General features: G+C 37.2%; 1 protein-coding gene across 2 annotated transcripts in view; it reads right to left on the bottom strand.

The window, feature by feature from the left end:
• frem2a (FRAS1 related extracellular matrix 2a) overlaps window positions 1-25,854 on the bottom strand; it is an 86,120-nt gene that overhangs the window by 21,045 nt on the left and 39,221 nt on the right. For both annotated transcript variants that reach the window (XM_017488342.3, XM_017488343.3), the window contains exons 7-13: window positions 13,193-13,342; window positions 10,132-10,341; window positions 9,799-9,996; window positions 6,333-6,497; window positions 5,535-5,717; window positions 4,899-5,029; window positions 2,725-2,883 (exon numbers count right to left, since the gene is read on the bottom strand). In XM_017488342.3, coding sequence (XP_017343831.1) covers window positions 2,725-2,883; window positions 4,899-5,029; window positions 5,535-5,717; window positions 6,333-6,497; window positions 9,799-9,996; window positions 10,132-10,341; window positions 13,193-13,342 — 1,196 coding nt within the window. The remainder of the gene's footprint in view (window positions 1-2,724; window positions 2,884-4,898; window positions 5,030-5,534; window positions 5,718-6,332; window positions 6,498-9,798; window positions 9,997-10,131; window positions 10,342-13,192; window positions 13,343-25,854) is intronic.

The following is a 25,854-nucleotide window of genomic DNA, read 5'->3' on the forward strand; positions in this document are numbered from 1 at the left end:
ATAACAAACCAGAGTAATATTATTTTTAATGGATTTGGATGGAGATCTGTGTGGTTTTGCTTCACTTTCCCATGTAACACAAATGCAGCAGGACAGATGGGTGTGTGTTTTACAAGTCATCTCGCAGCTGGTGTGGATTTAAACACTACTTTATATAGCAGTATGACTAAACAATTTAAAAACATTTATTGTGCATTTGGCCTTTAGTAGTCACAGCTGAGTTGTTTGCTCTTTGGTGTTTGTTACAGATAAAATAATTAACTCTGATGTATTTAGTTTAGTATTTGGGAGAAGTTGCATATTTCTGCTGAAGTGAGGTGACATAAAGAGTGAACATTCACAAAACAGGGTTGTAAGAAAGTAAGAGGTATTATAAGGATGTGCTTTTACTTAAGAAAATATGATTTTATTTCATGTCTGTGCTAAGAGGTCGTCTCAGGAGGTGGTAATGCACGGACAGATTTTGAATGTCACACCTCCTTTTGCACCCCTTCATCTACGTCAGCACAGGGCATTAATTTATAACCACAGAAAAGCAACGCCAAGCAAATGTGAAGAAAAAAAATTGGCTTGCCCTCAATCAAAACAGCAATAACACCAGATTTAACCAGCAAATTATGCTTCCTCTGCATGAATATGAAGTCCTGGGAGTCATGAAGATGGTTTGCCTTGTATCCAAAGGGCTTCATCAGTTCTAATCAAAAATACACTGTCCTCACTCACTATTATTAAGCCTTCATTTTAAACTGGATTTGCAAATGAATAATGAATAATTAGTGTTCATTAGTTATGTTTGAGTTAGTTAATTAGTTGCAATACATTCGAGTTACTATACAGTTGAGACAAAAGTCCTGCTCGTGACTTACTACTCATATTCAACTCTTGGTAAAGATCTTCACAGACATTAAGACAGAGAAGTTACACTAAGCAGACACAAATGCATAAAATATAGCACACACACTGATGAACACATAACAATGAGATTTTTGGGGTGCTGTAAATACTAATGCCCTATAATGTAATTGCTTAAGTGATTTAGTTGCCCTTCCCTTTCAATAGAAATCAGCTCGGAAGAACCCATTCTGCCTGGGGTTATGGACCTTAACAATTAAATGCCAACCCCCCACCCCCCACCCCCCATACACTACAGCACAAAGCATTACTGTTATTACTGTTGAAAATAGACTACTCCTAAAATAGACTACTGACTAAAAGACAAGACATTAGACCTCCCCTATTAATATCAGAACTACAAAATATATCACCACCAGCTAAAGTCTTATCCAAATATCCAAATCTGACTCCTCAATTACCATACCCTGTAAAAAATGGGAAGATGACTTAGCAATCACACCTAGAGAAGACTTTTGGCAACAGATATTACAGAACATGTACCTCATAGCTAATACTAGTCTGCACCCGATACAATACAAAATAATCCATGGAACTCATTACACAGGTCATAGGATGTTAAGAATGGGCTTTGGGGAATTAGACATATGCACACAGTGCACATAAAATAAACCAGACGATTACATACATGCCATTTGGAACTGCACACCAGGTAAGCACTTCTGGAAACTAATCACTGAGGAAACATTTTTTCTAAATAGCACCAATCCACTTACCCCTTCACGCTGCCTACTTGCAGATACATCTGGATCAACATTACAAAGGAAAACACAATAGTTCTCCTTACAGTGCTCATCATCGCCAAGAAAACCATACTAACAAATTGGAAATCAAATAACAATATTAATATTACACATTGGAAAAACCTATTAATTGACTATATAACAATGGAAAAACTCTCTGCCTCAATCAAAAATAAAACTTTCAAGTTTAACTCTATTTGGGCACCACTGATCTTCTACATACACCAGGAAATACAATAGCCAACAATATAGTTTCTACAGACCAACCACATAATCAAAGCCATACCACACACCTCAAACAGGATGCTCACAAACACCAGTAAACAAACTAAACATACATGCATACAACACTCTCAGAATCCAAAATCGTGTTATACATATTAATTAAGTCAACTGACATTTCAGATATTACACACTTTCCCTCATAACCCCTGCCCCCAACATATCTCAATTACATCCACGATCTTGTCTTATCTTGTTCCTGTTTTGTCTGCTCAGTCTTATAACTGTCCTCTCCATGCCCTACACCCACCACTCACCCATGCTAACTGTTGAATACAAAGTATAACATATATGAAAACATGAATAAAATAAAAATAAATAAAGTCTTAATGGTGCTCCAAAGTGAGGGGGTTGGTGGCGGGCCAAAAAAAAAAAAGAAAATAGACTACTCCAAAAATATCTGAGGTTTCTTCATTCTCTTTCTTTTGCTTTAAAAGGCATACACTTTATAATTAGGTATTGTGGGCCTTTATATGAAGTCCTTTTACAGTTTGCCAACTTGAGTTAAGAAAGGCAAGTATATGCCTGTTACTTTGTATTTCAAGTGTGCTTTTAAGAACACTTATAATAACCTTGATGGTAAGTCTTTGAAGTTTTAATAAAAACACATTGCACTATCACTATGGTGCATATTATATTAAACAGGTTGTGCATAAACTATGCCTAGCCTTGGCTTCAGTAGTATTCAGAAAACAGTTTGTTGTTTTAATGAAGCGCTAAACACAATAGCAACAAGGACATCTTTTCATATATTACAGACTATTATAGATAGCACTGACAGACATACCGTCACACAGACCACTGGATAGCCGGCTGGTGGGTGAGCATTGTGTATAGTCCTTCTGACATCATCATAGTGCAGCAGAGACACAACATGCGGCAGTGAGGGGAACGTGACGTCAGCCATGCTGTTGGTCTCTTCAATGTACACTATGGCCTTGGACATCTGCCAATCAAAAAAGAATTAATAAAGCATTGTAGCCTGATTCTTCATTAGTCATCATTCTACAGCCATAAATAAACAAAAACACAAATACCAAGTTTTAACCTTATTTCACAGTACCTGGGAATATATCCCCTCTGAGCACTTTACTAGGAACACCTGTACACCAACACATTCATGCAATTATCTAATCAGCCAATCATGTGCAAACAGTGCAACATAGAAAATCATGCAGACACAGACCAGAATCCTTGGGTAATGTTCACATCAACCATCAGAATGGGGGGAAAATGTGATTTCTGTCATTTTAACTGTGGCATGATTGTGGGTGCCAGACAAGCTGGTTTTGAGTATTTCTATACCTGCTGATCTCCTGGGATTTTCATGTTCATCATTCTCTAGAGTTTACTCAGAATGATTCAATAAAATAAAATAAATGAAAAAAAAAACATACAATGAGGGGCAGTTCTGTGCACGGAAACAACTTGTTGGTGAGAGACGTCAACAGCTTGTTGATGGACAGATGTGTTCAAGCTGACAGAAAGGCTACGGTAAAACTCAGATAACCACTCTGTACAATTGTGGTGAGCAGAAAAGCATCTTAGAATGCACAACACGTCAATCCTTGAGGCGGATGGGCTACAGCAGCAGAAGACCAAGTTGGGGTCCACTTCTGTCAGTCAAGGACAGAAAGCTGAGGCTGCAGTGGACAGAGGCTCACCAAAACTTGACAATTGAAGACTGTAAAAAACGTAGCCTGGTCTGATGGCACACAGAGTCAGGTAGAGTCAGAATTTGGCACCAACAACATGAATCCATGGACCCAACCTGCATAGTGTCAACAGTCCAGGCTGGTGGAGGTGGTGTAATGGGGTGGGGAATGTTTTCTTGGCAAGCTTTGGGCCTGTTAATACCAAACAATCATTGCCTGAATGCCACATGCACTATGTAACAAAGCAAGTGTCGTCTCAAACTAGTTTCATGACCATGACAATGAGTTCAGTGTTCTTCACTGGCCTTCCCAGGCACCATATCTGAATCCAACAGAACACCTTTGGGATGTGGTAAAACGGGATATTCGCAGCAAGAATGTGCACTTGAAAAATCTCCAGGAATTGCATGATGTATTAATGTCAACCTGGACCTAAATCTCAAAGAAATGTTTCCAACAACTTGTGGAATCCATGCCACGAAGAACTGAGACTGTTTTGAGAGCGAAGGATATTACCCAGTATTAGTGTAGTGGTTCTAACAAAGTGTTCAGTGAGTGTATATGGTAATCCATATATTTATCATTAAAAAAAAAATAATTTTTTGTGATGGGATGCAGAGCCTACATCTGACAACAAAATGCATGTTAAATGTATGGCTTAAATAAATCAATAATTTTTTTAAAATTAGTACAACCATTACCCATCAAATTCTGAGGACACCTCACCTTTCAAAATGCTTTCGATACATGAGCATATTCTGTGTCAGTTTGCGATAATTTAACACATTAAAGACTAACCAGGTTCATTTGAAGAGAATGATATAACACGTACATATTTGTGACATTAATTAGGCAACCAACCATTAAATGTACATTCATGAAAAATCTCTCTTGAAAGATATAACTGCTATGCCACTGGAGGTTTTTCCTGATGTTGTTCTGCCAAGCCAATTGCAAGACTTCCCTGAGGTTTGCTGAGATCCTGGACACCTTTCTTTCTTTGAAACCCTTTGATCCTTCCTTTCAAAGTAGCCTGACTGGGGTTAAGGTCTGGTGACTAGGCAGGCCATTGCATTACTGTACGAACGGCACTGTCTCATTCCTCTTCAAATATCTCTCACACAGCTTTGAAGTGTGTCATTAAACAATCACATTAAATTAAAAAAAAAAAACAAGGTGTCTTCAAATATTAAACAGGCAGCAGCAGCATAATAAGCTTGTACTACCAGTTGAAACTTTTTTTATGCACAGAGATGTCTAATACAGATACTCCAAAGTTTAACATTAAACAGAATGATCACTATACCTGGATTTCAGCCACCATGTTCTCATCAGGTTTGAGATGGACAGTGAAGGCTTCTCTCATTTCCCTGGCCCCATCAAAAAGGACCTCCACCTCCACAAAATGTTCTGTTTCACCTTCCATAAATTCAACATCTGCACAGGAACACATACACATGCCAGCTTCCTCAGTGTGGGTAGAAATGAAAAAAACATGCGGAGCTTCTGGACAAAACCTCTCCTGTGCATTTATGCCATAACCAGAATGAAATAAAAGAGCTTACTTCTGAAGTCAAATCTCGACTTGGAATACATCCTTGTAATTCGACTAGTGTTGCTATTGATCTAGAAATACCTTATGCATATTAATAACCTAAATAACCTTGTGCATAAAATTTCATTTAGATGTTATTTAACCACAGTTTGAGATTATTTGTAGCCAGTTAGGAAGGTATAAAACAGTGATTATTTGGAACGAATCAATCCCATCCAGCAACCCTAACTGAAAGTACAGCCATAAAGCTTTAAGCATATGGAATTCATAGGATGTTTTAATGTAACTACTTATCCAAACTCAGATATTATTCACATACAGTACAAAGGCTGAAAAAAGATAAATGTACAGTAGCTTCACTCTGCAGAGTGTTATGAGCTTCCTCACCCTGAGAGATGGGGTGATAGTCTTCTCCCGACACAGCTGAACCGTCTTTAGTGTGTATTCTCACCACAGACACTTTAGAGGAATCTCCCACTCGACGCACATAGATCCGCACAATGCTTATCTTCCCTGACTCTTTTGGCTCGTTCACGCTCAACTTTGTCTCAGCAAACTTGATAATTGGCTCTGAAAAGAATGATGACATTTTAGTTAATTATTCTTTGTTTGTATCAATAAACTAATATAATCAATCTCTATTTTTTACAGAACTATAACTTGAATCTTTACATTTCAACAATTATTATCTATCTGCAATGGTTTGTTTTTATAACACTCTTGCTGAGTTACACCTGAAATTTCCCCTTGGGAATCTATTACACTGCATTGACCACTAGATGAAATGTTGAAGAATCAGGTCAACATGACTAAGAAATTAGATAAATACCTGACTGTTGATGTAACATCATTACTTTACCCTGATAGCTAGTTATATATATATAGTCTATCTACTTCTCCTTGTGGCTAAGTGTTTATACCTTAATCAAACTGTTACAGTAAAAAGACATCCATGTGATGTGGTTTTAATAATTTTTGTTGATATTTATAGTGTTTTTACTTGTGTCATTTATAAATGTCATAGCTATTTCGGTTTGATTCAATAAAAGTGGAAAATGACGAAATAATGCTCCTTCCCGGTCAGTGCAAAAATTTGTAAAACCCATGCCAATCCTGACAAAGAATTCTCTTTTTTAAAATATACAAAAGAAATAAGAATACAACAGTGTTTTCTTTCTCTCTTACTGTCAGCACTGTCTTTAATCTTGATGAGTGTTTCGTTCTTTGTGCCTATTGTCGCTCCATATGGGGAATCACTCGTAGCACTCCCGAGCACAAGCCTCATCTCCTCCTCATCTTCATACACTGAGTCATCCACCAGAGTTAACATGCACGGCTTCTCTGTATCACCTTGAGAGAGCAAGATCAGAGAGATCAACCCCTTTTGTATGTATATAGCTGATACCGAAATGCACTGGACGGCCATGAAATATATCTATTAAGGTCTCTTTTTTTTTTTTTTATCTCTAATTGTATATTTAATCTCAAATTAAATAATATCTTCAATTTTGTCAGCTGCTGAAAATGTCTTCCATCATCTGCTTCTTGGCAAATTGAAACATGTATATAGCTGAAACAGCAAGTTTTTATAAAGTTACAGTTTTAATTTCAGTAATTTTCAGTATGATAAATTAAGTTTTTCCAGATTACTTTTCGAAAACAAAATTTGGAAGGTTATACAATATGTAACTGTCACTTCACATGCGTAGCCTGTAAAAGGCCCCCACTATGTCATGCTTATCCTCTGCCCATTCTTGTCAAACCAAGTGACCCAGGTGGAGGAAGCAGCCCATTGCTCAGTCATAGAACTACGGTTACTTAAAACCTCCTCTGAAACTATTGGAACAGCAAAGCCAATTCATTTGATTGTGCTATACACTGAAGACATTTGAGTTTAAGATCAAAGATTTAAGATTTAAGATCTTTTGTAATGCTTTTCCATGCTTTTACAACAGCTTCTTTCAGTTGTTGCTTGTTTGGGAGGGTTCTCCCTTAGTCTCCTTTTTATGAGGTGAAATGCTTCTCAATTGGGTTAAGGTCTGGTGATTGGGCTCTGGTGATTGGGCTTCCACTTTTCCCTCTGATAAAATCTTTGTTGAGGTGGCAGTCTGTTTTGGATTACTGTCTCACTGCATAATCAAAATCCTCATGATCAATTTAGATGCACTTCTCTGTAAATTGGCAGACAAAATGTTCCTGTAAACTTCTGATTTCATTCTGCTGCTAAGTTACATCATCAATAAAGATTAGTGAGCCTGTTCCAGAAGCAGCCATGCAGACACTACCTCCACCGTGTGTCACAGATGAGCTTGTAGGTTTTGGATCATGAGCAGAACCTTTCATTCGCCATATTTTGGTCTTTCCATCACTTTGGTAGAGGTTAATATCGGTTCTGGTATGGCCTCTATATTTCTGCTCTCGAAATCTTCTTCAAACGGTGGATTATGATACCTTTACCCTTGCCCTATGGAGGTCGTTGGTGATGTCACTGACTGTGTTTTTGGGTTTATCTTAACAACTCTCACAATGTTTCTGTCATAAGCTGCTGTTGTTTGCCTCGCTCAACCCATTCAGTGCTTGTTGCTCAGTACACCAGTGGATTCTTTGTTGTTCAGTATACAAATTGTTGTATTGACTATTCCCAATGTTTGTGCAATGCCTCTGATTGATTTTCCTTCTTTTCTCAGCTTCAAAATGGCTTGATTTGCTCCCATAGACAGCTCTCTGAACTTCATGTTGGCTTATCCTTTTAAACAACAAATGCAGTCTCTGAAGCCTAAAACCAAGAGTAGATGTTCAGAGCTATTTGTTGTTTAAACAATCAATCTAACAGGACAGATATGGGTAACACAAAACACCTGTCAGTCACGTGTTCCAATATTTTTGCTTGCCTACACATGGGTGCTCTGATACAAAATGTACTATGTCATTTAACACACCTACTTACACATACTAGAAAATGAAAGTTGAAATTCTAAACACTATTCTCATATTCATCTTTTGATCTAAAACCCAAATGTCTTCAGTATACAGCAAAAACACTACGATTGGCCGTTCCAATAGTTTCGGAGTGGACTGTATATAAAACTTTCCATTCCATTCCATTCTACTTCCTTTCATTCAAGAATGCCAGGGCGGTTTCCTTTAGAACCAGTGGAGGCCGGGAATCAAAACTGTCATGAGGGTTCATAATCTGCCCTGATGACCTCACAAGGTAATAACAGACAGCACTCATAGATAGTGCATAGCATACCAAAAACATCATATAGAGTGCAAGATAATGTGTTTATGTCTACTCTCACACCACTGTGAGAAAATGGTACGTATAATGTGTCTGACATTTTGCACGCATGGCAGTATGCTGGGGTTGCTGTCAGGGACCATAGCCCTAATTTCAAAGTGTGTGGTCTTCTCTACCACAGTGACCCGATCATTTGGAAAAGTAGGCCAGGTCTGAAGGGCAGTGCTCACATAAGGCACACAGAAACACACTCATTGCAGTACACCATGAATCACTGTTTGCATAGTCATCCATAACAGTGGCAGCGTACCACAGTAAAAGCACAGACTTTTTGATTTGGTTTTTGAATCATGCGCCAAGGCAGCCTGGTCAAACACCTCTGTCTCTGTCCTGTCCGTGAGCCACATTGGGCATTGAGTGTTCCCAAACAGATTGACTTCTACTTTGCCATAGGTGTTCCAAATTGAGAGACCTTCTTTTGGATTCGTCAAATCAATGGCATAGGCTTGCTGTGATTGCACAGGCAGATTGTGTTGGCCTGATAGCTTCACAGCTCTAAGAGGCAGGAGGTGCATCTGAAATTACATTTAGAGCATTAAGCAGATTCCCATATCCAGGTATCAAAAGTGCTTTACAGTGTCCAGGAAAACATATTCTTATGCAAGATCTAAGAATACTATCAAGTTAAGTTCTGTTAGAGAGGAGTTAAAACAAGAAGTTTGTACAGAAACAGAAACAATTTTAATTGTTTAACAAAAACTAAATTTAATTAGCGCTCATTTAAATCTAAGTGAAACAGTTGATCTTCAATGTTTGTTTGAAGACAGACAGTGACTCATCTGTATGGAGAGCAAAGGAAGGATCACTCCACCATCTGGTGGCAGGACAGAGAGAAGTCTTGACGCATGTCTTCCCTGTACCCAAAGGGATGGTGGGTCAAGTCAAGCTGTGCTTGAGGCTTAATGGGACTGTGGTGCAGACTGGGGTTCGATTGAAGACTGTACTAACTAAATCAATATCTGTTGTTAGCCATTATGAGAAAACAAGAGACTCTGTGATAGGAGCACATTTAAATAAAACATAAATTCCTATTTCAGAAATGAAGCAAATATTATGACAAGATATTTACATAAATATATTTATAAAAAGTTTTTAAAAATTCTACATCTTAATGTATTAATTAAACACAATGTTATATTTTGTATGTTTTTATCAAATAATGATTTTTTTTTTTTTTATGTCATAGTGGATTCAGACTTTTCAGGCAAGTCTAATACAGCACAACCAGCACAGTAAAGTATTACTTCTTGTTGTTATACTTGGTCATGTGTTTGTCTTTCAAATAAAAACACCTGAGCAGGTGATTAAAGTCAGTCTCCTCAAACATGCTGCACTGTCTACACACTTTACCTGGTAAGAAGGTGATGATAGATGCATCAGTGTTGGGTCTCTCTTCAAAGTCACTGACCACCTGAGCAGATCCCTGGCGGGTGTAGCAACGCACAGTGGATTGGTGTGTGATATCTCCACTGCGCTGGACCACAGCAGTGAGATGTCTATCGTGCTCTTCTCCAGTCAGAAGAGGATGTTTAAACTGCATCTTTGGCACTGTTACATTAAAGATTGATAAGGAATTCAATCTATAAAAACAAACTTTTTATAATATAGATTTTCTATGTATGATTGAGCAGAAATTGCCCAAATACAATGGTGTGTACAGTGGGTTTTTAATAATACACTAACGGTCTGAGATGGAATCGTTAATTAAGATGGTGGCTTTTGTCAGCTCTCCCAGAATCGCATTCGAGGGCAAGTGTAGGTCGAGCTCGAATTTCTCAGTGCCCTCAAGTAGCGGCTGGCCGAGATCATCCAGAATGATGACCCGGATGGTTTGCATGTTCACCCCCGGGGCAAAGTCCAAATTCTTACTGATACCCACGTAGTCCACTCCAGCTAGAAGACAAAAAAGTAAAGTAAGAGAGACATAAGACTACAGTGCTGGGAAAATGCATTTCTTCTGTTTTTGTGTATATTTCATACTAGTTTTTATATTATATTTATATTTATATATTTCATAAGAGTTTTAAATCTTCAAACAAAATACAACATACAAAGTACAAAGTCAACCTGAGTAAACACACAATACAGTTTTTATTTTATAATTTTTTTATTGAAGCAAAAAGCACCTATCCAACACCCATCACCCATGTGAAAAACTAATTGCCCCTTTAAACTTAAAATCTGGTTGTATAATCTTTAGCAGCAATAACTGCAACCAAACACTTCTGATAACTAGAGATCAGTCTTTCACTAGGACTTAATCCTGTGCTTTGGATCATTATTTTGCTGCATAAACCAGTTGCGCTTGAGTGTCAATTTACGGACTGAAGACCGGACATTCTCCTTTAGAATTTTCTGGTAGAGAGCAGACTTCATGTCTCCCTCAATTATTGCAAGTTGCCCAGGCCCTGAAGCAGCATAGCATCCCCACACCATCACACTTCCACCACCATGCTTGACTGTAGGTATGATGTTCTTTTTGTGGAATTCTGTGTTTTACCCCTGTCTTCCAAACAGTTCCACTTTTGATGCATCAATCCACAGAAAATTTTCCCAAAAAGTTTGAAGATCATCAAGGTGTGTTTTGGCAAAATTCAGACAAGCCTTAATGTTCTTCTGGGTTAGCAAAGTGTTAGCACCTTGCCATACTTTCATAGATGCAATTTTTGCCCAGTGTCTTTCTGATAGTGGAGTCATGAACAGTGACCTTTATGGATGCAAGAGAAGCCTGTAGTTCCTTTGATGTTGTCCTTGGCTCTTTTGTGACTTGGTGGATGAGTAGTTGCTGTGCTCTTTTTGTATTGATGTATTTCAATCACTTTCTTCCTCATCATTTCTGGAATTTATTTCAATTTTGGTATAGTGTGTTACTGTGTAAGACCTTTTAAAAAACTTAATGCTGTTGAGACATAAAAAAACAGAAGTTTTGTATATACAAAAATCAGTATTGTATATTCAACAACTAAAAGCTGGTTCCTTAGCTCTATGATACTCTATAATCTGGTTTCAGAAGGAGTCCTGTTGTCAAAAGGTGCTGTGTACAGCTCTCAGCACTCCTAAGCAGTGCAAAAAGTATGGGAAAAATATTTTTTCTTCAATGAAGAAAAATACAGGAATATCCCTCTACTCTAACAGCCCTGTGTCTCTGTTATTTCCACAGAAGCCTAAAGACCTTTGTCATAAGACAGTATCTATGATGTCATCTTTATTTTCTGTGTACTTATTACTATTATTATATATTATATGGTACAAATATCTGTGTGCAAACCCTTAATTCACCTTTTTCCTCATGAAGAAATTTTATATTTTCTATAGACAACAATATTTGACTTTTAAAATGAAAGCATATTTTCTGAGTTTTAAATGTCATTTTTTTTTATTAACCTTCTTTCATTAGTATCAAGACACAAATTGCATTTTTCACAATACCACTTCAGCTGAGCATCAGTGAACATTAGAAACATTTACTAGACTGAGACTTGCTTATAATGAATCCATGTTAAAGTGGTACATAAATAATATCCTTGATATGTAAAACATGACTAAGCAGAATGCACTTGTTGACATTGGGAAGAAAAAAATGAAAAAACTGTAAAATGTTGATCTGTTATTTTAGAATAAAAGTCTGTAGTTCTGCTCACTATTTAAGAATTAATGTACTATTTATCTATTGTGATTTGAACAAAATCTTTCAAGAAAAAAAGGTTTAATTTTTGCTATCCACATTGTCTTATTTGCTTTCAATATATGGCTTGAAGTGGATTCTTTTTTACTTTTGTCGAACCTGAAGAACATCACCCTCTTAGATTTGGGGGTCATTGGGGCTAATTTATTTCAAGCTCGCTTCACTGAGACACCATAACACGTCCATAACACATACTCTGATTGATGAAATGTGTAATGATGAAAAATGAGATAGATTACTAGCTTGATAAATACATTTGAAGGAAAATCTAGGAGTAAACAGACAATGTCCGCTCAAACACAAATTACACAAATGGACAAATGACAAAACTGTTTAGTTTTGTTCCTTGGTTTGAATGACAGAATGGATAATGGCGAGAGCAGCTTTATTCCATGTTTGCTATTCAGAAGAGATGCGGCATGATGAAAGACTTGACTTGGATAGTGCTGCCTATGTGCCTTTCAATGAGTGTGTGTTCTTGTGTGCATGCATAATAGTTTTAAACCAAGAATGAAACCCCATGGCATACTGCTGAACCCTAATGGTTTCATAACAGTGACTTACTGTTAAGTAGTAAATGGTCTGCACTTATATAGTGCCTTTTAACCTTAGTGGTTCTACAAAGAGCTTCACACGGTCTCATTCACCCATTCACACACACACTCAAATGGCAGCAGAGCTGCCATGCAAGGTGCTAGCTTGCCATCAGGGGTAACTTGGGGTTCAGTGTCTTGCACAAGGACACTTTGGCATGTGGGCTGGGGATTGAACCGGGGACAACCATCCAACTTACTTCTAACCCTATCTCTACCTAAGCCACAGCCTATAAGAATACCTACAGCCCTCTCATTTAATATCACCACCAACTGTTACTCAAAATATTTATAGAAAAACACACACAAAACCATTCATGTGTGTGTGTGCTGAAGTTTGATTGCAAATAAGCAATAAAAGGTAATGTGAGAGGGAATAAAATCACAATTTAGTTTCATATCAACAAATACCAGTCAATTGTGCTTTTTCATTCCATCTACTTGCAATTGTGGTGCAGATCTGTACCTTCAGCTGACATTGGATCCGTTTTACGAGATCTGACAGTGACAGTGGCTGCTTTGGAGAGGTCTGTTCCTGTCCTCCACACTCGCACATCAATGTGACCTTGGCTCTCGTCCACGTGGTACTCTGCATAACCGAAGTTGAACAAGGGAGCTAGGAGAAAACAATATATTTTGGTGGTGTCACTAACCGAATTACTGAAAAAGCATTCATTCTTGCAATAAATTTCACTTTGATTAAAGAAAGGTTGTTATTGAAAAAAAATACCCACTCAGTGTAGGAGTAGATTCTATATATGCCCCTAATTCTGTGGCATGATGCATTTCATGGCTTTTAAATCCACTGAAAAAAAACAAAACAGTAAAATACAGCTGAGCACAAAAACAGGATTTTAAAAAGCCATAACTACTAGCCAATACTGTTACCGCTTCCATCAGAATTGTAATTTGTAGGGCTACCATTTACACTACCAATGATGACTTGTATATGCTTTCTGAAAATATCACAGCTGGAAATCATACTATGGACTACCGAACTAGATCTCACACCTCTGGAGATTTCTAACATGACAGTGCTTTCTACCATCAGCATCAAAGTACCAACTAAGGAAATATGTTTTGGAAGAATCATGTCCACACCTCTAGATGTTTTTAGGGACTTAGAGAATCTATACTAAGGCAGATTGAGGCTGTTCTGGTGGCTCACTGTGACAGAACACATTACTAATGTAAGTCAAATTATCCTTTTTTTTTGTTACATTTAATTTGTCACCTATCTATGTTTGTAGGTACAGTAAGAGGCTGAAATCTCAGTGAAGCTCAGGTAAATGTTACCATCACAAATGTTAGACATAGAAATAGCTTACTGACTTCCAGTGAGCCAAGGTAGTTGCAGTGAAACATGTACATTTGTACTGAATTACAGGAGGGTTAGAATAAATTCTGAAAAGTCTGAATTCAGCACAAAAAACATATCATCTGTGAAAGAACAGTTTCAAATCAAACCTTTTCTGAAGGTAGCAGAACGCCTAGAAATGTGCAATATCTGGCTACCACTGAGCTGCTTCCCAGTAAGGCAGATACAGTATACTATATGCAGGGGCTGTATCCCCAAAGATTTTTTCTTCAGCCCCGAATAATTCATTAGTTTGTCATTACATAAATGAACGTCAGTAACAGAAGACGGCAGTGCTGTAATTTTGCCTCTTCAGTGAACTGAGTGTTGTATTGTATCCTCAGTCAACAGAGGCAAGACCAATCAGACAGGATTTACAGGAAAATATGTGGAAATACTCATGTCTTATTGGCTGACAGCTCTCGATTCTGCTAAACTAACTCACACAGTCAGTTAATGTGAGGGGAAAAATTGATATGCAGCATTTTTTCTTTTCTTTTTTTTAAACCAAATACAGGAAAACAAGGTGTGTAAATGTCTATATGAGTTCCAAGTTACGTGAACATGATATGAACAGAGCATAAGGAGCACTAACGTGCTTTGCATGGCACTTTAGCAGCTAAACCCATACGATGATAGCTTAGTTGTGCCTCCCCTTGGCTAGCAACACCAAACTAGCCTAGTCTTGTGTTATATAGCTAAAAAGTTTAATATTTTATCGCTCTGGCATCCCTGCAAACATTGATAACATCCGAGGCAAGTTTTATGATAAATCCAACTTTTTGTCCAGTTTTCACATTTTTAAGCAATTAGACCTCACATGCATGGAAACAGTGTATTTAGAAGTATGTTTTTAAAAGTTTTTTTTTTAATGGAGAAGCATCTAAGCTCAGCACCAGATGATAAACAGTCCTGGATATACGTACGTACAGTGCAAAAAAGCTCACACCAGTGACTATATACAGACTGCAAGAGCAACAACATTAAAAAGATTAAAACCTCTGTACTGCCTCCTAGTCTGAAAAGCACTACAGAATAACCTTAATAAGTCTTTCAATGAGACACCCCCCCACCCCTCCCCATAACACAAGCTTGTCATGCTTTTTAGTATCTGAGCCCTAATATAAAAGTGTACTTCTGATACTGAAAAAATAGTCAGGTTTGAGTTTGAACAAACCAAAACAACCTGATTTCACTTCCAGCTAAAAACAAAACAAAACAAACAAACAAAAACAAACAGGGCAAATGAAATGAATAAATAGTTATCCCCTCTGTCTTCTCTAGTCTTTTGCTATTTTTATGACAAAGGGTGAAGTACTGTGACTCAGAAGCAACCAGTGATTCTGAACAAAGACATTGCAGAAAAACAATGTTACAGCCTTGTACATGTGCTAAGGCACATATCAAAGCTGTCATTTACTAAGGTATAATATCACATTTGCTTGAAGGTTCATTTAAATGCTTCACACTCGATAAAATGCTTTGATTCTGAGGGACTATGTCTGAGCACTCAAGACAAAACCAATAATTCAGCCTCTCTCTAACTGCAACTCTGTCTCCTTTGAGGAAGCAATTAGAAACAAAAGTGACAAAAGATCTCCAAAGACATTCTAAAATGTCTATGTTTATGTTTCACAGCTCAGGAAACAGCACCAAAGGCATTTCATACTGGAGCTGTGTTTCTGTTGTTGCTAGTGCAGAGTGATGAATAACGACTCCATCCGAGTGCTCTGTTCTGCAGAAACTCAACACCAGCTTACTCAGCTTTTAATCTTAGGAGTGCTTCAGTGCTAATGGACAAACAACTTCAAGCTATGGGTATTGGGCTGTATTTGTTTTGGGCAAAAATAAATCCATTAGCATTCACAAAGTGCAGGAGGAAGGAGAAAGAGGAAAGATGCATGAGACAGAGAAAAAAGCTGAGAGAGAGAGAGAGAGCGTGTGAGAGAGAGAGCAGGTGAGAGAGTTTTACACACACTTTAAAAAAAAAAAAAAAAAAAAAAACATTACATAATTTTAACTACCTTAATTCACATATAAAAAACAACTCATCATTAAATACAGAAAACATACCGACATCACAACACCATTCAATCTTAAAAACATTGATAGAATTCATCAGTTTGTAATAACTGAAATCAACGAGAATTCTTGATTTTAACATATTCTTAAAAACTGATACAATGTGCTGTTCATTTCTCTGTTCTATTTTATTTGTTCTGGAAATGTAAATCGCAAGTTTGGCTTGACCAATAATAAAGCTCATTAACTGACACTTATAGTTCTGTAGCCTGCTATACTTAAAACCCAGTATGAAACATTGCTTTGTGAAGAAAAAAAACCTAATGAAGAAAATAAAAAAGATATCAGAGTGGAGAAAGTCTGTCACAATTCATAAAACAATGGAATATTGTTTTTCTCTCTGAACAGAAAGGACAATTATCATTTATAGTGGGAATAATTTTCGTCACAAAAGTGTTAACAGCTATGGCACCAAAATTCTCCACTGACGATCACCTGCCCTTTTAGTCAGTGGTGTTTAGTATACTTTCCACTCTGGTTTAATTTTCTTTACCACTCCCAATTTGTCTCTCCACACGGTATCAGCTCTGTCTTTTAACATATGTTTATTAATTATCTTCACAATGCATCTGTATAGCACCTTTCCTTTCACTGTACAAAAATCAACATTTTCATTTTTATTCAAACACAATAGTGGACTATTGTAAATTGATTTCTTAAGAGCAGGTGTAATTCTGATGTCTAGGGAAAAAGTCAATAGCATCAGTGGAAATATCACAATGCTCTATCTCCCGTTTAAATCCCCTCCAGTTTGTCTAGAATGTTCTAGCAAATCTCACTGATCTTATCCCCAGATGTACAGCTACAGTTATTGCATAAAGTTTAAAGTTTTTCTTAAGTCCAGGTCCTGCTTTGTCAACAATATCTTTCAACTGTAATAATTTCTTTGACACAAGTAAGTCTTTTATCCCTGGATTGTCATCTCTAGACACATCAAAGCGACCCCCAAAACCACAGGTTCCTCAAGCAACCAAAAAAAGAGATGTAGCCTACTCTATCCACTGATGCTTAAAAAGTCTCCACACTTTAAAAAGACTTTTATAAAAAGAGGGTGATACAGTAAAATATTATCCATTAAAAACAGTGCAGCATAAAGTCCCAATCTGTTCACCCCACTTAAAATGCTTTGTGCTAGTGGCTTCCACACTAGACTTTGAAGTCCCATCAGTAGTCTCTGAATGAACTGTAAACGATAAGTTGCTCCTCTGCTGACAAGATTACCCAAACCTTGACCCCCTTCATCTCGTGGCAGGAAAAGAACACTTTGAGGGGTCCAGTGCAAACTGTCCCAGAAAAAAAATTAACCATTTCTCTTTGAAGCTTTGGTAAAAGTCAGACAGGTGGATCTACACAGGTGAGTTTATGCCACCAGATTACTGATTATTATTGAAGTGTGTGACCGCTATAAGACAGTTGGGAAAGTTGCCATTTCCATTTTTGTAAATGTCCTTTGATTTTTTTTCAAACATACAATCTCAATTCTTTTGAACATAATCATCCATCCATCCATCTTCTATACCACTTTATCCTTTTCAGGGTCAAGGTGAGACCTGGAGCCTATCCCAGGGACCATCGGGCACAAGGTGGGGTACACCCTGGACAGGGTGCCAATCTATCGCAGGGCACAATCACATACACATTCACACACCCATTCATACACTACGGACACTTTGGACATGCCAGTCAGCCTACCATGCATGTCTTTGGCCTGGAGGAGGAAACCGGAGTACCCTGAGGTAACCCCCGCAGCACAGGGAGAACATGCAAACTCCGCACCTCCGACCCTGGAGGTGTGAGGCGAATGTGCTAACCGCTAAGGCACCATGTGCCCTTCATTATTACCTTTTACTCTTCCATATTAAACCTCCAGGTAAATTGGGAGGTCCTCTATTCCAATCACCCATTGAAAGGGCCTCACCTTTTTCCCCAAATGACTTTTACAGAAGAAATTCTTTTAAACTGTTGACAATAATCTACAATTTTTTTTAACATCACTCAACTCAATTCTTAATTTATGAAGCAGAGGTTCAATGGCAAGGGAGTATAACATTTCTGACATAGCACATCTCTGTCTAACTCCCCTCTGTACTTCAAAAGGGGCACTCAAGCAACCATTGCCTTTGAGTACACTCACAATGTTATGATACATGGCCTCAATCATGCTTATAAAGCTCTGACTAAAACCAAAAGCTTCTAAAACATTTCTCAAGTATGCGTGTTCTACACGGTCAAAGGCTTTTCCCACAATCAACACCCAATAGCCTTGCAACCTCTAGAACATCTCTGACCAATGATATATTGTCTAAGATTGACCTATTGGGTATACAATAATTCTGATCAGAATGTATTATTTGCCTTAAAACTTAATCCTGTAGCTAGAGACTTTGATAATATTTTATAATCTGCATACAAAAGAGATATTAGTCTCCAGTCACTTATGTTTTGGAGATCGCACTTCTTAGGTAACAAAGTGATGATGGCCCTTCTACAGCTTAGTGGTAGCAATCTTTTGTTCAAACCATCATTAAGAACCAAAAAGAAATCTTCATCAATCACTGGCCATAAAAGTTTATACAAATCAACAAGAATCTCATTGATACCGGGAGTCTTCCCATTTTCCATACTCATTATAGCTGTGTATAATTTATTTTGTGACAGAGACTGTTCAAGCATAGTATTAGACTCATCATCAATCTTTGGAAGATCATTAAAAAAAGTAGAGCCTTCATTTTGTCTTTGAAACAATTCACATTTATATAAATCTGAACAGAAATCAACAGCATGTTTGCATGTTTGACTAGGCTGTGTAGTGATAGCGTAATGAGTCAATGACATTTTTATGTTCTAGATTGAAAAAAAAAATTAGGTGGTGCATCCATTTGTGAAATACCTAAGAAGTCTGCAAGAAATTCTTTTTTTTTTTTGGGATTTACTGCTTTTAAAACAATCACTATCACCTGTAGAAGCTGTTGTACTTCTGTTGTCCTTCACTGACTGGGCTATTTCCGTAGTAACATCAAGCTTGTACTCTTGACACAATTGTGTAATATGGACCTTGCCACAATCCCACCATTGTTGTAAGGTATAAAACAATTTTAAGGTATAAAACAATTAAAACAATTTTTTTTTCCTTGAAATGTTCCCAGAACAAATAAAAAATTACCATTTAAAAGTGACATATTAAAATGTCAGTAAGCACTCTTTAACTTCATAGAATTAACAAAACTATTACAAATAACTGAACATTGATCAGAAAAACTCACTGGAATTATTTTGCAGTCACTAGTGAGATTTGCTTGAAAACACACAAAAGCTATTAAGTCTTACCATAGAAATAAGATTATCTCTACTGTGTGTCCAAGTACACTGGCTGTTCTTATGATGACATTCCTCCAAACATCACATAAATCAAATGTTCGTATTAATTGTGTGAGCATTTTGTATGGCTCTAAGTGATTCCTATCTAATTGATCATTTTCTGAACAGTTAAAATCTCCACCTATAACAATAATTCTTTTGAGTCTTTCATAACAGCACTAATTGTATATATATATATATATAAAAAAACAATTCTTCCAGCCCCCTTTGTATCCAAATATTTTTAAAGAGTCATTATAGCATTTTCAAACTTGGCATTAAATTGGCATTTAAAAAAAAAAAAAAAAAACAAACAACAAAAAAACACCCTTTAACTATTTCTATTTCACAAGAAATTGGTAGTGATTTCCTAGAAAATAAAACAGCTACACTTCCGCAATTACAAGACATATGGCTCATAAAAATTTGACCATCCCATTCTTTTTACCAGTCCACCTCATTTTTTAAGCCACTATGCGATTATTGAATGACGGTAACATCAGTAAACATTTGTTTAAACAAATTTAAACAAACACATGTTAACACCTTACTCACATTATTATCTTAATCAGAGTAAGGTCAATAATTAGATTACTGCTGTCCATGTAAACGTAGTCAATGTCTGAGACTAAAGTTTCAGCCTCATTTTTGTCTTTTTTAGCTTGTTTAATCACTTTGCTCTGACAGATTTTTTTTTCTTTTAGTGAGGAGTTCGAAGATTGAGTCCATCTCCATCTCCATCTTTGAAGATTGTTTCCATCTCCAATTCAACAACACCCTCACCATCCTGTTTATCAGTATTTGTCATATCTGTAGTTACAGTGATGTCGATGTTTATATCAGCCGTCTCAAAACCCATGGGATCAGTTACAGAAGAACATACCTGCAGTAATCTCAGCCATAGTGGTTTTATTTGATTTATTCTCAACCAACACACCAGAAACTCAACTCAACAGTAGCAGGTGCCACAACATACTCTAGGACAGATGCAGCCTCAGAATGATTATTCTGAGAGTTTGTCTGAACAGTAGCATTTTCATCTATTTTTTTCCAGGACAAGCACGTATCAGATGGCCAATTTTGCCACAACCAAAAGCATTTCATTATGCTTTCAGACGTTGCATAAAGTATATAGTTAAAGCCCTCGACTTTAATATTAAAGGACAGGATAAGTTTGTCAGCATTGTTTTACAAAATCATATAGACTTGTCTCCGAAAAGCCACTACATGTTTTAGCAAGGGTGATTTGTCAAGAGCAACTTTCCTAATGGGAGAGACTATCTTACCAAAGGAAACCAACTCTTTAGCAATACATGCATCAGAAACAAAAGGAGGGACATTCGACAAAATAACTTTCTAGAAGGGCTACTAAGAGGGAGTACATGTGTAAGCACATCATTGATTACGACTCGCGTTTGAACAACCCCATTAGCTTTTTCGATCGAATTTAAAAATAAAACAATCGCGTTGTTCATCCTAGACGCAGAAACAATGGAGTTGTAACCCACCACATTACAAAATTTTAATCCCATGATGCTGAGTTAGACTATCACAACTCGCAACACCTGGCCATGCTTTGAGGCAAAAAAAAGACGCTGGGAGCAGACTCCCACAACTTTCTCTAACAAAAAAAATCTACTCTTTTACAACAAGTAACACGCATAAAAAAGTAATAAAACAAACGAACAAAAAACACAAAAATTTTTAAATAAATCACATTATGTAAACACAGTATGTACATTACATTAAATACATTACAATAAGTATATGATACTGTAGTTCATCTCTTTCTTCATAGATGTGAGTTTTATAAAACAATTTTATCAGGTTGTCTTTATGTTGTCTTTATTCTGTTTGTAACCACATAGCATATTAATGTGTGCATCCACATAAAATAGACAGGTCAAATTCTGCTTTCTACTGTTAATACTGTATACAAGCATTGAGAACTGTTAAACCTATGAGTTATGTTTACTGTGAAGTTAAGAAGAGCACAAGTGGATATGCATACATGTAAAAATCCTGTCTTATGCACATCTGATGTACTGCATATTTAAATTTTTCCCGCAGGTTTAGTCATAGCAAGATAGGTATAAAGAAAAATATATGTATATTTCCATACATCCATCTATTCATTTTCTATACCGCTTTTTCTACCCAGGGTCGCCAGGGAGCCTGGAGACTATCCCAGGGAATCCGCAGGGGACACCCTACATGGATCAGGACACAATCACACATACACTCACAACAATTTGGAAATGCCAGTCAGCCTACATTGCATTTCTTTGGACTGCGGGAGGAAACCGTAGTACCTGGAGGAAAGCCCCGAAGCACGGGGAGAACATGCAAAATCTATGCACAAAGGGTGGATGTGGGAACCGAACCTCTAACCATGGAAGTGCAAGGCAAATGTGCTAACGACTAAGCCACTGTGACCCCCCATATGCATATCTATATAATTTAAGGCTGCAATTAACGATTTTTTTCATAATTGATTAGTTGGCAGATTATTTTTTCGATTAATCGGATGGGGGCAAACTTTCAGTGACATTTTTTGTTTATTTAAAATTAAATCCATAAACTGAGTATTACAAATATAAACTTCAGACTAAAACTAAACACAACTGTTTGTCCAAAACAGAAAAGAACCCAATACATACACACCAGAATATATATTATTCATTTAGTACTGTAGTTTAATTCTGTGCTTTTTGTGCATCCATAAAAAAATAATGTAGAAATAGTTGTATATAATATAAACTAAACTAAATAAATAATATATATATAATTTACTTATGTTTCAGTTTATATTATATATCAGTATTTATGCATTATTTTTTAAGGATGCACAAAAAGCACAGAATTAATCTACAGTCCTAAATATGTAGAATAAAAACTTAGTTTCACTGCACCTTGTGGTTTCTGTTACTCGCTGCCTTTAGGAATATTATTTTACTTGTGTTTACTTTTATCATAGTGTTTTAATTAGATATTACAGATCTTACTCGTGCTCTCAGTGTCTATCAGCACGTCTACACCGCGCGTGAGGAGTAACGCGGCCTTGTTACTAACATATCACTTCTGTTATAATAAACGACAGAAGTTAAACTGCAAGCACGCAAATACAGCATATAATGACAATAAACTGGAATTAAACTAAACCTTTTAAGAAGCTTGCACCAGTTTCCCCTGCCCCTTGCACACACCGGAGCATTTTGGATATAAACATAACTTTGTGCTCATGCAGCACTGTTTGATCTCTGTAGCGTTTAATATAAAATGCCCCCTGCCTTAGAGCACTTTCTTCCTCTTTCTTCCTGATGGTGACTGAGGTCATGTTGGGAATAAAAGGCAATAAGAGATCGAAGGAGTCATTGTCGGTGACTGTGGGTATCTGCTAAAGCTAGCGGCGTTGCATTACGTGCGTATGACGTCGTGCGCCGTCGACTAGGAAGCGGCTTATACTTCCGGTTAGTAAAACAACCGCTAGTGATATATTTGAGATGATATTGCCTTTCTAAAATCCAAACACTAGACGGTCGAGTACCATATACATAGTGTAAGTGTATAGTATTTCATTTGGGACACAACTATAGTATTTACTCTCTAAAGCGTGTTTTCGGAACAGAAGTAACGTGATGAGTAAATCTCCATCTTGTCGCGTGCAGACCAACTAATCGATAATGAGATTCGTTGACAACAATATTCATAATTGATTATTATCGATTAGTTGTTGCAGCTCTAATAAAATTAAAATACAATTACATATTTCATATTCATTGCAGTATACAGCTCATCTACACTACATATTCAGATATTATAATAAAGGTCAATATCCTTCCATCCTTCCATCTGTTTTGGGATGTAACTGAATACGAGTACATTATTTGGATTGAGCGGATAATGTATTTATAAAGCCAATAAACGAATCCTGCAGGAAGCAACAAAAAAGTTGCACAAGTGAACCTGGAGATTTTTACTATCCTGTGACTCAAGCTCACTGGACAAAGCTCACATTTTGTAACATAATTGTTTGGCGGAAAGGATTCTAGTGGTTTAAATTAGGCCACTTGTTTATATTTATATACTTATATGTTTATATTTTGGGAAATATATATATATATATATATATATATATATATATATATATATATATATATATATATATATATATATATATATATATATATACACACACATACACACACATATATATATACACAGTATCTCACAAAAGTGAGTACACCCCTCACATTTTTGTGAATATTTGATTATATCTTTTCACGTGACAACACTGAAGAAATGACACTTTGTTACAATGTAAAGTAGTGAGTGTACAGCTTGTCTAACAGTGTAAATTTGCTGTCCCCTCAAAATAACTCAACACACAGCCATTAATGTCTAAACCGCTGGCAACAAAAGTGTGTACACCCCTAAGTGAAAATGTCCAAATTGGGCCCAATTAGCCATTTCCCTCCCTGGTGTCATGTGACTTGTTAGTGTTACAAGGTCTCAGGTGTGAATGGGGAGCAGGTGTGTTAAATTTGCTGTCATCGCTCTCACACTCCCTCATACTGGTCACTGGAAGTTCAACATGGCACCTCATGGCAAAGAACTCTCTGAGGATCTGAAAAAGAAGAATTGTTGCTCTACATAAAGATGGCCTAGGCTATAAGAAGATTGCCAAGACCCTGACACTGAGCTGCAGCACGGTGAGCAATACCATACAGCGGTTTAACAGGACAGGTTCCACTCAGAACAGGCCTCGCCATGGTCGACCAAAGAAGTTGAGTGCACGTGCTCAACGTCATATCCAGAGGTTGTCTTCGGGAAATAGACGTATGAGTGCTGCCAGCATTGCTGCAGAGGTTGAAAGGGTGGGGGGTCAGCCTGTCAGTGCTCAGACCATACTCCACACTGCATGAGTACTGCCGGCACTGGGGAGCTACAGTTCATTGAGGGAACCATGAATGCCAACAAGTACTGTGACATACTGAAGCAGAGCATGATCAGTATGCAGTATTCCAGCATGATAACGACCCCAAACACACCTCCAAGATGACGACTGCCTTGCTAAGGGTGAAGCTGAGGGTGAAGGTGTTGGACTGGCCAAGCATGTCTCCAGACCTAAACACTATTGAGCATCTGTGGGGCATCCTCAAACGGAAGGTGGAGGAGCACAAGGTCTCTAACATCCACCAGCTCCATGATGTCGTCATGGATGAGTGGAAGAGGACTCCAGTGGCAACCTGTGAAGCTCTGATGAACAGGGTTAAGGCAGTGCTGGAAAATAATGGTGGCCAAACAAAATATTGACACTTTGGGACATTGGACTCACTTTTGTTGCCAGTGGTTTAGACATTAATGGCTGTGTGTTGAGTTATTTTGAGGGGACAGCAAATTTACACTGTTACACAAGCTGTACACTCACTACTTTACATCATAGCAAAGTGTCATGTCTTCAGTGTTGTCACATGAAAAGACAATCAAATATTTACAAAAATGTGAGTGGTGTACTCACTTTTGTGAGATACTGTATGTATGTGTGTGTGTATATATATATATATATATATATATATATATATATATATATATATATATATATATATATATATATATATATATATATATATATATATATATATATATCTCTTCAGCCGTTCTCGGCCCACTGCAGGGCGTAGGTCTCTGTTGAATGCCACCACCAACTACGATCCTGTGCCCTTTGTTGCCAACTGATTCCAGCAAACTTTCTGATGTCATCAGCCCACCTGGCCTTAGGTCGTCTTCTTGTGCGTTTGGCTTCCAGTGGAGTCCAATTTAGGACTGCAGACGTCCATTTTTGTTCTTTCATTCTTGCTACGTGTCCTGCCCACTTCCACTTTAATGTTTTCACCCTTTTGATTATGTCCTTACTTTGGTTTGACTTCTCACCCACACATTAGTCTTGTGGTCTAATAGCGATATGTTAAGCACGCGGCGTTCCATGCTTCGTTGAGTGACCCTTAATTTTTTAATTATTTTAGTATTTGAGGTCCAGGTTTCACATGCATATGTAAGAGCAGGGAGAACACAATGATCAAACACTTTTCTTTTGAGACATAGAGGAAAGTTGTGTTTGAAGATGAAATTGAGGCGGCCAAAAGTTTGCCATCCAGATCTTGCCCTCCTGTTGACTTCGTCAAGGCCATTCAGTTCCATTGATATGTTTTGTCCTAGATATATATAACTGTTTACTTGATCCAATAGTTTTCCCTGTATTTTAATTGGTATTGGTTGAACCCTATTGTTGAACATAACTTGGGTTTTTTTTAGGTTAATTTTTAGCCCTG

Source organism: Ictalurus punctatus, chromosome 16 (assembly GCF_001660625.3).
Source record: "Ictalurus punctatus breed USDA103 chromosome 16, Coco_2.0, whole genome shotgun sequence".
In the NCBI taxonomy this organism is placed as follows: domain Eukaryota; kingdom Metazoa; phylum Chordata; class Actinopteri; order Siluriformes; family Ictaluridae; genus Ictalurus; species Ictalurus punctatus.